Source organism: Doryrhamphus excisus, linkage group LG3 (assembly GCF_037039965.1).
Source record: "Doryrhamphus excisus strain RoL-2023G ecotype Guam linkage group LG3, RoL_Dexc_Guam_v1.1, whole genome shotgun sequence".
Lineage (NCBI taxonomy): Eukaryota > Metazoa > Chordata > Actinopteri > Syngnathiformes > Syngnathidae > Doryrhamphus > Doryrhamphus excisus.
This window is the reverse complement of record NC_136359.1, coordinates 24,110,162-24,124,177: the sequence shown is the minus strand read 5'-3', so window position 1 is coordinate 24,124,177 and position 14,016 is coordinate 24,110,162. Positions and strand designations below refer to the sequence as shown.

At 38.1% G+C, this 14,016-nt stretch overlaps 2 protein-coding genes across 3 annotated transcripts in view; one reads left to right on the top strand and one right to left on the bottom strand.

The window, feature by feature from the left end:
• Positions 1-530, top strand: part of adam28 (ADAM metallopeptidase domain 28) — a 51,880-nt gene extending 51,350 nt beyond the window's left edge. The window contains exon 20 of the transcript XR_013627102.1: positions 521-530. The gene's annotated coding sequence lies outside the window, so the exon portion shown is untranslated. The remainder of the gene's footprint in view (positions 1-520) is intronic.
• ppp3cca (protein phosphatase 3, catalytic subunit, gamma isozyme, a) overlaps positions 1-13,947 on the bottom strand; it is a 40,619-nt gene extending 26,672 nt beyond the window's left edge. Inside the window, exons 1-2 of one of the 2 annotated variants that reach the window (XM_058070279.2) lie at positions 13,357-13,947; positions 245-442 (exon numbers count right to left, since the gene is read on the bottom strand). In XM_058070279.2, the coding sequence (XP_057926262.2) occupies positions 245-442; positions 13,357-13,417 (259 nt within the window). In that variant the 5' untranslated portion in view covers positions 13,418-13,947. The remainder of the gene's footprint in view (positions 1-244; positions 443-13,356) is intronic. The other variant, XM_078789210.1, reaches the window with a different exon arrangement.
• Between the last annotated feature and the right edge of the window lie 69 nt (positions 13,948-14,016).

Below are 14,016 nucleotides of genomic sequence, written 5' to 3'. Positions count from 1 at the left end.
ACTATGCCAAGGGCCAATATAAAAAAAATAGTTGCGGAATGAAAATGGCCCCCGGGGCGCCCTTTTGACGCCAAGTGCTCTCTTCTCTGGTGTGCGGGGGTGTGAGAATATAAACAGGAAAAAGACTCGGTGTATGGATGAGTGAGTGAAACTTTTGTCGTGTTATGTGAAGCTTACCAGGTTTACAGTGCAGATAGATTTTAGTTGAAATATAGTAATATGAAAAGACAGTATATGAAAATACCTGTAATAGGTGCCTCCACTTCCAGCATACACTTCTCTTGGCGAAGGATATCGGCGCCATCGTTGATGATTGTTAGAGCCACGTCTTCCTCCACCCTTCCCTCCTTGACAAGGTGGTTCCGGAGCAGCTCGGGATTGGGCTTGCCATCTTCAAACACCTCTTTTATTGTCAGTTTATGTTGTGGGGGGTATGGCACAGCTGTCGAGAGAGAAAAATATTGTTTTGTTTTGATTTAAAAAGCAGTGGTAAAATATTCAAGATACATTCAAACCTCGGTATTCCATATATATTGCATGGAATAAAACGTTATATTATATTATATTATATATACCCTTCAGTATAGCATTGCAACAAAGGAATAAAGATATTTGTGAGTGCCAGCAAAAATAATGTGAAAAATAGTGCTGTCGATCTACCGAATGGACAGAAAATGTAATTGTAATCAATTAATAATTGATTAATCTAATCAAATTAATCTAATCTAATTAATAAATTTTAAGTTCATTTTAAAAATGCTGAGAAAAATCGCTCACTTTAAGATATTTACATTTAAATTGATAATATTATTGTGGCGGGCGGCACGGCGGTCGAGTGGTTAGCGCGCAGACCTCACAGCTAGGAGACCAGGGTTCAATTCCACCCTCGGGGCCATCTCTGTGTGGAGTTTACATGTTCTCCCCGTGCATGCGTGGGTTTTCTCCGGGTACTCCGGTTTCCTCCCACATTCAAAAAACATGCTAATGCTAATTGGCGACTCCATTCATACTCCATAGGTATGAATGTGAGTGTGAATGGTTGTTTGTCTATATGTGCCCTGTGATTGGCTGGCGACCAGTCCAGGGTGTACTCCGTCTCTCGCCCAAAGACAGCTGGGATAGGCTCCAGCACACCCCGCAACCCTCGTGAGGAAAAACGGTAGAAAATGAATGAATATTATTGTGGCAGATGAATTGATATGAATGTTATGAATATTGATATGCAACAAAAAAAAATGTGGCGTAATAAAGTCATTTGGTTTGAACAAACTTGAACCCAAGTGATGCCTACAACGTTTAGTTTTGATCAAATAATTACAAAATCTAATTAAAATAAAATATCAGGTCTATTTAAAGCGCTTAAGTTAACACATAAAAAAAAACTTTTCTGAGGAAAAAAAATATTAAACACTGAAAACAGCTCAGGTCCAGTTATTGGTTACTGGTTATTGTTGTGGAAAATCATCTAATCCATTCATTGGACCGACAATGCTCCTTTTCATGTCTCCTCCATACAGCTCCCCGCTCCTCACCTTGCCCTCCCAACGACAAAGGTCGCCTATCAGCTTAATACAAAACAAGCCCAAACACAATGTATGGAATGTATGGGAATATTTCTGTTAAACAGAATCAACAAGGTGAGCACATGAACACTGATGAACCGTTATCAGGGCTCGACAATAACGATGTACCGATGGCCTGGGGCAAGTTAAAAAAAAATTGGGGCAAGTAAATCCAATCAGTGATATTCCCGTCGTGCAAGTGCACTTTGGCATGCCATACTGCCAAGAGTTTTTTCTTTTAAAGTGGTTCTTGTTGGGTGTTGGTAAAACATGGACTGCGTAATTCCGGTGGTAATTTGCAAACCAATCCTTGCAAATCTTGAAATGGACCAATCAGAAAGGTTTATTTAGACCGCGGTCCGAAGTCCACATCCGCGTTTTTACCCACACCCGTTCTTGTTCGCGATCAACCAATACATTTTCATGACATGGGATTTGTTTTTAATGAAATGAAAATTGAGCAGGGGTCTCAAACACGCGGCCCGCTGGCCAAATGTGGCCCGCAGGACACTAGTTTGAGGCCCCCGCCTTGATATGAAAGTTTAATGTTAGTGCGGCCCGCGCAAGTTTGATATGGATGCTGTATGGTATCATGTACCCAGAAAAAATTATTACGTTTGATTCATGTTCATGTTAAAGGTTAAATAACTGTTAATAGTTATCCTCCCTATCCGTGTGGAAGTGGTAAGTTTTTGGCTATTATATAAGTTTAAAGGAAATAACTTGAAGGCTACCGTTTAGGTCGCTAGCTCTCTAGTTTGCGAGTTAGCATGTGTCTCAAGACCCTGCAGTTGCGCAATATGTTGTAAATAAAAAAAAGTATAAATGTGACTATAGTCGTCCATCCAGGTTAGTGAATGAATAACAAATGAAAAGGGATAAAGGACAATTTAAGGTTACTTTTACCTTCATTTGAGGACATGAGTTTTGCCAAAGACACAAAACGGCAGTGAGATCAACCACCACCACCTTCTTGTTTTCAGTCACGTCAAGTATCACATGTTCAATGACTCTGAAAGTAACTTTAAATATTGCACAGCTGAGCGAAGAGAGCTGGGATAGGCTCCAGCACCCCCGCGACCCTCGTGAGGAAAAGCGGTAGAAAATGAATGAATTAAAATGTATACAGTCCTCAAATTTACATTCTAAAATGAAATTATCAACATATCAAGAAGACGTTTAGAAGATAGACGCATGTCCGGAGGAAGATATGTACTGTTCCTAAATGTTGATCAAACAAAAGAGCTGCGAGACGACTGAAGCAGCAGGGAACCCACACAATCGCACCTCCAATATTCCGCCTAGATATACCTTACCTGAAGCTGCCTTCCTTCGCTAATCTGCTACACACCACCCACACAATCCTTCATGCCATCAACACAAAAAGGTACATAAGTGCTTTTGAGGCTAAAGGGTTGAGAGCGTTGTGATTAAAACTAAAAGCACATTTGTTTTCACTGTCGAACTGAGTGACAAGGAACATTTACACCCACAGTGGCTGCGTCTGAAATATGGTGGCTACTAAAAGCTAGCTAAACAAAAAAGAAACCAAGATCTTGATTCAGAGTAATCCCTAAATGACAAAGAGTTATTGCATTATACTGCGATCGCGATTCTTAGCAAGAAAAGAGTCTATCCCAGCTGTCTCGGGGCGAGAGGCGGGGTACACCCTGGACTGGTGGCCAGCCAATCACAGGGCACATATAGACAAACAACCATTCACACTCACATTCATACCTATGGACAATTTGGAGTCGCCAATTAACCTAACATGTTTTTGGAATGTGGGAGGAAACCGGAGTACCCGGAGAAAACCCACGCATGGGGAGAACAAACAAACTCCACGCAGTCTCATAGTGTGGCCTGCTCGCTAACCACTCCACCACCGTGCAGCGTAAATCATAACATGAGTTTTTTAAAAAAGTATTTGTTAACACCCGAATGGGTCATTAACGGAATTTGCTTTGTGTAATTAAAATGCAACATAATGTCAATATGCAAAATAAGCACCACTCTCTACAATTGATTTGGTCGCCTTGGCAACGTGAATGCATCCATTCTAACGACGCCTAAGCGCTAACAACAAACACTGTTACTAAGTACCCGCAAGGCATGCCGGGGGCTCCAGCAGCAACTCCCATTGACGCTAAAATATAGTGAAATATTAGATGTTCAATGACCTGTTCGATTGACCTGACTTTGTTCGTTTTTCATGACTGCAGCAGGAAATGAAAGCAACACTGGAACAAAATAAAATAAAATAAAATAAAATAAAATAAAATAAAATAAAATAAAATAAAATAAAATAAAATAAAATAAAATAAAATAAAATAAAATAAAATAAAATAAAATAAAATAAAATAAAATAAACGCAGACCTCACAGCTAGGAGACCAGGGTTCAATTCCACCCTCATGTCCCCCCCGTGCATGCGTGGGTTTTCTCCGGGAACTCCCGTTTCCTCCCACATTCCAAAAACATGCTAGGTTAATTAGCGACTCCAAATTGTCCATAGGTATGAATGTGAGTGTGAATGGTTGTTTGTCTATATGTGCCCTGTGATTGGCTGGCCACCAGTCCAGACCCTGCCTCTCGCCCGACGACAGCTGGGATAGGCTCCAGCATCCCCCGCAACCCTCGTGAGGAAAAGCGGTAGAAAATGAATGAATGAATATTAAATAAGGTTTAAAAATATGAGTTTTGCATCGCTGCTAATTTGACATCAGCTAATCCAACCACCACACCCTTTATGGGAAACACTCTACTACTTCTGCTTACCACATTGCAACCTTGTCTGCAATTGGCCGAAAGGAATGCTGTGCTATGTAAACAGAAATGTAAACACAAATAGCCATAAATGCTGGTTTATTTGTTATTATGGACCATGTGACATCCTGCAGCTGCAGAACATACGGTATAAACTTAGTGGAAGTATTACATGTTTTTGAAATTTACCAACACTTTTCTCAGAAAGATGTATTGGCCAGTGTGGTATAAATAACCAGTAAGTGCTCGTCGGCCTCTGAGGCACAGCCGTGAAGAGAGACGTAAGCTGAGGTGGTGCAAGTCTTAAGAACAGATTAGGTAAAGCCTCTATTAGCAAAGGCTTCCACATTCAGGGGCTGTTTTCTTAAAAGCCCTGACACACTCGAGAAGGAACCACGCAAGTTTTTGATAGAAAAATGAATTCAACTCAAAATCTAAGTCGATAAATCAGTTTTCCGCAAAGGCTGAAAGATCCTAAATTGGATTAGCGCCTATTGAACGCATGAATAAATACACATCTTTCATATGCTTACATTTGGAATGAAGGGAAATACAAAATTAATTGATGCCCACAAGGAAAAAATATTTCATTAAAAAAATCTGTTCATATAAATCAGGGGTCTCAAACACGTGGCCCGCAGGACACTAGTTTGAGCCCCCCGCCTTGATATGAAAGTTTAATGTTAGTGCGGCCCCCGCAAGTTTGATATGGATGCTGTATGGTATCATGTACCCAGAAAAAATTATTACGTTTGATTAATGTTCATGTTAAAGGTTAAATAACTGTTAATAGTTATCCTCCCTATCCGTGTGGAAGTGGTAAGTTTTTGGCTATTTAAGTTGAAAGGAAATAACTTGAAGGCTACCGTTTAGGTCGCTAGCTCTCTAGTTTGCGAGTTAGCATGTGTCTCAAGACCCTGCAGTTGCGCAATATGTTGTAAATAAAAAGAGTATAAATGTGACTATAGTTGTGTTTTGTCATGTCTACAGGGATTTATTACTGATTGATTTTTTTATTCTTGATTTGTTTATTTATTTTTCATTTTATTTTGTGTAGAAAAATAAAAAGTAAGATATTTGAGAACAGTGGAATGTTTTATCAGAGCTTTTATTGTAGAAAATTGGGGGTTGGGGTTGGGGTTGGGGTTAGGGTTGGGGGTTGGGGCTTGGAGGTTAGGGTTTGGGGGTTGGGTATTAGGGTTAGGTTTTGGGGTTGGGGGTTGGGTATTAGGGTTAGGTTTAGGGTTAGTTAGGGATTAGGGTTAGTTAGGGTTAGGTTTGGGGGTTGGGGGTTGGGTATTAGGGTTAGTTAGGGTTAGGGTTAGTTCGGGGTTAGGGTTAGGGTTAGGGTTAGTTAATATCAAGATCCCAGATTTTTGGCTGAGATCTTTATATTCCGGATGCCCTTCCTGAGGAATACCGACGATTCTTAAGAGTGATTCGAATCCGAGGCGTCCACTCCAAAGTCCAGAACGCTAACCACTACACAATGTCGTGCTCAGATTAAGATACAGTATACGGTTGGTAAAGAGTGTAACATTTGGGATAGCATAATGCATTGATGAGCATTTGACCATGAACACACAAACGCACACAGAGCTACAATAATAAACAACAAATAAGAAAGATAAATGCAAAGTCTGTCACCACATGCGGCTGCAACAACCTGTTCAAACACGGATAGAAAAGAAGCTCTGGCTGTCATTGAACAGCAGTACTTCATTCAAACAGTACAGGGAAAAACACAAGCACTGTTTGCTCTCTTGGCGGGGTAAAGTGCGCCTTTCACCCATACCCAGTGAGGAAAAAAAAAAAAAAAATTAAAAGAGGGGGGGGGGGGGGGGTACCACCACCCTGAGATTGGTTGCTTATTAGAGAGAGCCTGGCTTAATTAGCATTAATGTTTGATGAACTCTTCAAAACGCCAGCCATGCATCGGACCACTGCTGCACTGCATCAACACCCACACTCTCTGGCATGACAACAAACGACTCAAGAAACAAAGGCACTACTATCTACCATCCTGCCCACTGCGCATCGTGTTTGGACAGCGTTTGGGAGCCAGTGTGTCTCGAATATGCTTTCTATTGTTTTTCAAATCAATACAATAAACAGAATTGAATTACAAAGATGGAGCCGGGTAGAGATGAATGGAGCAGACTATGGCTGGCTGAATGATTCAAATCCACTTCAGATTGTTCTAATTATGAGTGAATGCATTACCCCTGCATGGTAATTAGACAATCCTTGGGTTTACTACTCATCCGTCAAGCCTGGTGTGGTAGAAAACATAAGACACTCTTGAATGCATTTTTTTAATTTTCATTTCAAATCACCCTGGATGTTTTTCCTACTCGGAACTACTTTCATAAAATCCAAATTCCCTCCAAATCTGACAGTCAATCAAAATTGTGAGAGACTTGTACAATTTGTTGTGGATGTGAAAGCGTTGCACACAAGTGTCTACTTCAGGGGTCTCAAACTCAATTTACCTGGGGGGCCACTGGAGCTAGGGTTTGGGCAAGACTGGGCCGCATCAGGTTTTTAAAAAAAAAAAAAAAAACGCATTTATTAAAAACAGAAAAATATACAAACTTTTTCAGTGCTTTGGTTCCGATTTTCTACAATAAAAGCTCTGATAAAACATTCCACTGTTCTCAAATATCTTAATTTTTATTTTTCTACACAAAATAAGATGAAAAATAAATAAACAAATCAAGAATAACTTATAAGATAATTATAAGATAATTATAAGATATAAGATAATTATAAGATAATTATAAATTTTCTTTATTCTTGATTTGTTTATTTATTTTTTATCTTATTTTTTGCAGAAAAATATCTTAATTTTTATTTTTCTGCACAAAATAAGATGAAAAATAAATAAACAAATCAAGAATAAAGAAAATCAATCAGTAATAAATAAATATAATAATAATAATAATAATAAAACAGCAAATAATAAAACCTTAAGAAACCACATATAGTTGGTGGGTAGACAAATGATTTTTTTCAGATTAAAATGAACAAAGCATTATTAGAGCCCTGTAGACATGACAAAACACGACTATAGTCACATTTATACTCTTTTTATTTACAACATATTGCGCAACTGCAGGGTCTTGAGACACATGCTAACTCGCAAACTAGAGAGCTAGCGACCTAAACGGTAGCCTTCAAGTTATTTCCTTTCAACTTAAATAGCCAAAAACTTACCACTTCCACACGGATAGGGAGGATAACTATTAACAGTTATTTAACCTTTAACATGAACATTAATCAAACGTAATCATTTTTTCTGGGTACATGATACCATACAGCATCCATATCAAACTTGCGCGGGCCGCACTAACATTAAACTTTCATATCAAGGCGGGGGCCTCAAACTAGCGTCCTGCGGGCCACATTTGGCCCACGGGCCGCGTGTTTGAGACCCCTGGTCTACTTGGATGATTTTAGTATCATAGTAAAGGGAAGACTTTGGTGGTTACTATAGATCGGGGGTCCTCGCTTACATTTGGTAATGGTAATGGTAATGGTTTTATTTCATTTGAACATGCATCAGATTCCAATTGAGTGCATCCCATAATCAGTTCACAGTTCCACATGTCCAAAAGGAGTAGGAAGAAGCAAAGCTTATTAAATCCTACCCCTCCATCTGGCACTTTTACAATCAGTAACTGTTACATTTGTTCACTTCCTGCTTTCCTAATATAGTTAAATTTTTTGTCACGTACCGAAGTACGGGCAATACCTACTATTATATACTTTGCCGATTGATCTGAAGCTTGTTGTTGTGGTTAATCAACCAATGGGTGACACCCTAGACCAGGGATGGGCAAATATTTTGACTCGTGGGCCGCATTGAGTTTGCAAAATTGTCTGGGGGGGGCAGAACTTATATACACTAATTTATGCTTAATTTTCCTTGAATTATTAGTCTAATTTTATCTGTAAAAGTGTTATACTATCAGCTGTATATTCTCATGTCCCTTTCTTTTCAGGAGCACTTTAAACATCAGACCACATCAAATTATGTAATTTAATTTTAAAGTCACATCCGACTTGTTAAAAGTTGAAATACTTAGAAAGAAACTGGCGGGCCGGATTCAAACGATGGGTGGGCCGCATGTGGCGCCCGGGCCGTAGTTTGCCCACCACTGCCCCACACGGACCAAAGCGTTAGTGGGTTTGTCTCCAACATATCAGAGGCAAAAATAACACGAAGATAATAAATATATCTGCGGTCACAGATGACTCAAAAATCATAATTTTATGTAAAACAACCATTGTTTTGATATTTTGGCTAAATTTGTGTCAAAGTTATACTTGAAATTTATCGTTTCACAAAAAGCTGTTTTTTTTTCCTTTTGTTGTTGAACTGATATTTTGCTGAAACTCACATATGTTATGATAATATGAATGATGATATGAAATATGTGTACATAGCCTTAGAACACAATAGTCAGTGTGCCTTGAAAAATCTGAAAATCAAATTAGTAAAAAATGGCTGTTGAAAAATGTCTTTTGAAAAATGTCTGTGATTTAATGACTTAAATGGATAATCGATTAATCATCGATTAATTGTTGCAGCTCTAGATTAGTGTAAATAAAGCCGAAGATTGTAGTTTGAATGTGTTCCTGTTTTCTGAAAACTGGTTTTGTTGTGATTTTAGCTCACATTCATTTGGTTAAGTGGATGTATAGAAAGTATAATAATCCCTAGTTAACCACAGTTCATTGGTTCCAGAACCGACCATAATAAGTGAATTTTTCATATTTATAGCACAGAAAACCTGTTGACAATTTTTAACATTATTAGATCCCTTTAGATGTGAAATAGCATCCAGATCAAGAAGTAAGTTCGGGATTTAAAGTTGAGTTTTTGGCGTGAGTCACAATAGCAGTATAACAGTGTGAGGGATTATTGTGGCTGTTGTGAGATCAAACCTGCAATAAAATGCTGTTGTTTCGGCGATCAAGTCTGATGCTTGTGTGTCTCACCGAACATTACAGTAACATTACTGACACCTCGGGACCAGTGTAGAAATTAGACTTTTGACTCGGCTTGACAATATCATCAAAGACGTGGACTTTTGAAAATACTTTCGATTTTGAGTGTTTTGAGTTAAATGTGTTCCCATTCAAAGTATTCAACTAACTGACGTTATTATGTAAATTCCACATTTCCCCACTGAATCTGCCTCACTGACGGAATCCACTAAGGTCCAATCAGTTTAAGAATATTTCTGTGAGTACCAGACTGCTAGAGAGTGGCAAAGTACAAGGTCACTTAACAGTTCTTATGTCTTGTAAGGACTGGAAGATTTCAACCTTATGACCGAGGACTTAACTTGATCTGTTTTGTTTTGACTTGAGACATGACTTGGACTTGTTCGTCTTCACTTGAGACTTGGGATTAAAGACCACGGTTACATGAGTAATTTTTTTGGAATCTTTTTGAATGACTTTTCCGAAAAACAATGGTATACATGGAAAAGGAATATTCCAATCTCTGGTTTTTATGAGCCGCTATAATCAAACAAAATGGGGCATGCCCACTAAGTTTGTGGTATTGGTGACTTTCTGGATTTTTTTTTTTTTACTATGACAGGGTTTCTCATCCATTCATTGTTTTTTTTTTTTTTGTTAGATTTGGCGTTATATGCTCACCCTCACAAACACATGATAGCAGGACTGTCTGAATGTCTTCTCGTTACAACTCATTCCAGTAGATGGTGTTGTAACTGCATAATTAGAGGGACTTCATCTTGCTAATTTGCAAATGATAGACAAGAACTATCCTAATTAAAAAAAACAGTGCAAACGGAGAGATGGTGATCAAACAGAACGACAGTCGTACTCACGGTATAAACCATACAATAAAAAACATGACAACAATTCTATTTACCTTATTTGCTACCAAAAACGTATTTATACATTTTCACCAAAGAAGTGATGATGCAATTGCATAATAGAAGAGATCATGTTTGGTGCGGTTTTAAATCGTAAAAAACAGTCTCAATGTGGTAGAGGTGCATTTTATACCAGCTCGGCAAGCATCTTTCTCATGTAGCCTCAGCAAGCAGGAAATCAATAAACATGGAGCCGTGTAGCATGCAAGAGGTTATGCATTGAAGGGAAATTTGAAATGTATCTGTAGCTGTTTTTGTCCGTTTTTTGTTGAAGACTGAAATTCTCCTGAAACGTACATACGTATGTACTTCTGCTGATTGACAGTCTAATCGCCTTAGAAGACAATATTTTTTTGCCCTGAAAAATACATCAAAACTGTCAAAAATTGACAATTTTCTTTTGAAATCATGGGATGAATTGGATCCGATTTTTTTGAAAATGGATGGGATTGAATGAGTTAATAAATTTGAGATGATATGAGATTATGTTGCACGTTTATTAAGACACCATAAAATTCTGTTTTACCCGTTCACAAACAAAAACTGAGTCCGATTTTTTTGAAAAGCAGACATTTGGTATGCCCCATGTTTACATAGCCTTAGAACATGATATTTTTTTGCCCTGAAAAATACATCAAAATTGTAAAAAATGGTCGTTCTTTTGAAAATGGATGGGATTGAATGAGTTAATAAATTTGAGATGATATGAGATTATGTTGCACGTTTATTATGACACCATAAAACTCTGTTTTACCCGTTCCAAAACAAAAACTGAGTCCGATTTTTTTTTTGAAAAGCAGACATTTGGTATGTGCCATGTTTACATAGTCTTAGAACACAATATTTTTTTGCCATGAAAAATAAGTCAAAATTGTCAAAAATTGCTGTTCTTTTGAAAATGGACGGGATTGAATCCATTCCAATCCAATCATGGGATGAATTGGATCCGATTTTTTTGAAAAGCAGACATTTGGTATGTGCCATGTTTATATAGCCTTAGAACACAATATTTTTTTTGCCCTGAAAAATAAGTCAAAATTATCAAACAATTGCAGTTCTTTTGAAAATGAATGGGATGGAATGAGTTAATAAACTTGAGATGATATGAGATTATGTTGCACGTTTTTTATGACATCATAAAACTCTGTTTTACCCGTTCCAAAACAAAAACTGAGTCCGACTTTTTTTTTGAAAAGCAGACATTTGGTATGTGCCATGTTTTTATAGCCTTAGAACACAATATTTTTCTGCCCTGAAAAATACATCAAAATTGTAAAAAAATGGCCGTTCTTTTGAAAATGGATGGGATTGAATGAGTTAATGAACTTGAGATCGAATTTGAGATCAAATTTGAGATCAAAATTGTCAAAAATTGACAATTTTCTTTTGAAAATGGATGGCATTGAATCCAGTCCAATCCAATCATGGGATGAATTGGATCCGATTTTTTTGAAAATGGATGGGATTGAATGAGTTAATAAACTTTAAGATGATATGAGATTATGTTGCACGTTTATTATGACACCATAAAACTCTGTTTTACCCGTTCACAAACAAAAACTGAGTCAGATTTTTTTGAAAAGCAGACATTTGGTATGTGCCATGTTTATATAGCCTTAGAACACAATATTTTTTTGCCCTGAAAAATACATCAAAATTGTTAAAAAATTGCAGTTCTTTTGAAAATGAATGGGATGGAATGAGTTAATAAATTTGACATGATATGAGATTATGTTGCACGTTTATTATGACACCATAAAATTCTGTTTTACTCGTTCACAAACAAAAACATTTTTTTGAGAAGCAGACATTTGGTATGTGCCATGTTTTTATAGCCTTAGAACACAATATTTTTTTGCCTTGAAAAATACATCAAAATTGTCAAAAATGGCCGTTCTTTTGAAAATGGGTGGGATTGAATGAGTTAATAAACTTGAGATCAAATTTGAGATCAAATTTGAGATCAAATTTGAGATCAAATTTGTAAAAAATTGACAGTTTTCTTTTGAAAATAGATTGGATTGAATCCATTCCAATCCAATCATTGGATCCGAATTGAATTGGATCCGATTTTTTTGAAAAGCAGACATTGGAAAAGTGACAAATTGTTGTCGCAGGCGTCCCACGGACAAGAAATCCGGTTCACGTGTTCATTTTGTCAGGATGCAAGACCACTTTTGGGGTATTTAGGTCATTTTCCGTTTAATATCGAAATACGGGCGGTGTTTCATTTTGTCCGCAGGCCACCAATGACCGCTCTTTGGACGCTCCTACCTTAAAGCCACCCGTTACTCCAGTGACCTCATGTAGCCACTTCCGAAATACGAGCCACAGATAATGTTGTATTATGATGATTTAAGGAGATTATATTTTAATTAACATGGGGGCTTTCCCTGAATCGGAGACGGTTCCTAACTCACTCAACATTTCTTCTGTCCCGTCTCACATTCCCGTCCTCCCTCTCCGACATGTGAGTGGCCATGTTGGGAAGATCACTGGGGAGATTCTTTCCACAATTAACTCACTGGCTCTTTACTGGCTCACACTTCAGCATTCCAGCCCCCCCCCCCCTGGCAGCACATTCCCAGAGTGCCCTTGCAGACAGACAGGGATGTGGGACCATGCTGACTTTTAAAGTCGAGGTGCCGGCGGCCCCAAGTTGGGTCGGGATCTACCTCAGACTAGGCCCGGGTAGAGACACCAAATGGTGTGTCCGGTCCGCTCCATGAAGCCGAGCGACCTCAGGGTGAAAGAATCCATCTTGTCAAGTTCTATCTACTGCAACCTGAGCAGACCTTGAGTACTCCGTGAGTGAAGTATCGGGATTTCATCCATCCTAAATGTCAAGGACAGTCATCAGCACTATTGGACTCTGCTTTGATTTACGGTTCAATGCCATGTACAAGAACAAGATCACTTTACTGTGTAGTGTTATTTCCATAACTAATTAATTCCATCACTATTTACTGAGTATGCAGCGGAAGTAGTAATTATTTGGTATGTATACTGCACAAAAAAAAAAAAAAAGACTACTGATGCAGTGTTCGAAATGTCCATATTATTTATATGAAGTAAACACATATATGAAATGTTACATTGAGAATAATTACTCACCTTTAATGAGCCGCTCCGTGGTGGACTGTTTTTCTGCTTTATCTTTGTCCTTCCCTGACATTTCTGGTTCCTGTGCGTTTTTCTTTATTAAAATATTGTAACGTTATCTTTACAGCTATTTTGACACTGTATTGATTTCAATATACGTCTTAAAAAAAAAAAGGTAGCCAAGGAACTCCAGCTCTTTGTGATTCGTGCTAGCTTCCTTGCAGCAACATTAATAAGATTTAAAAAGGAATTTAAAAAAAAAGCAGTACGGAGAATAAAAGGGTTGAATTCGTAGTCACCTACAGTCAATAATACCTTGTTATTACCTAGCCTTGGCAGCTAATCCGATTTAGTTACTCTTTTTTTCCCTCTCCGTTGGTTAGCCAGCTAACATTTTACTGTAGTGACAAGTGGTCGAACAGGGGACAAAGGACGCCTGACTATTCATCTTTTAGGTGCGGGCCGCTTCTTGAAAGTAGGAAAAAGAAAAAAAAATCAACCTTTACGTCGTTCCAAGATAGCAAGCACGTCTTGACAGGGTATCCTCCTCCTCAGATTAAAGTGTAATCTGACAGTAAAGAGCAGCGGTGGATTTCCTACAACATGGTGGAGCGTGACGTGACTATGGAAACGTGTCACGTGATTCGAAGGGTGCATTCAAGAACACGACTG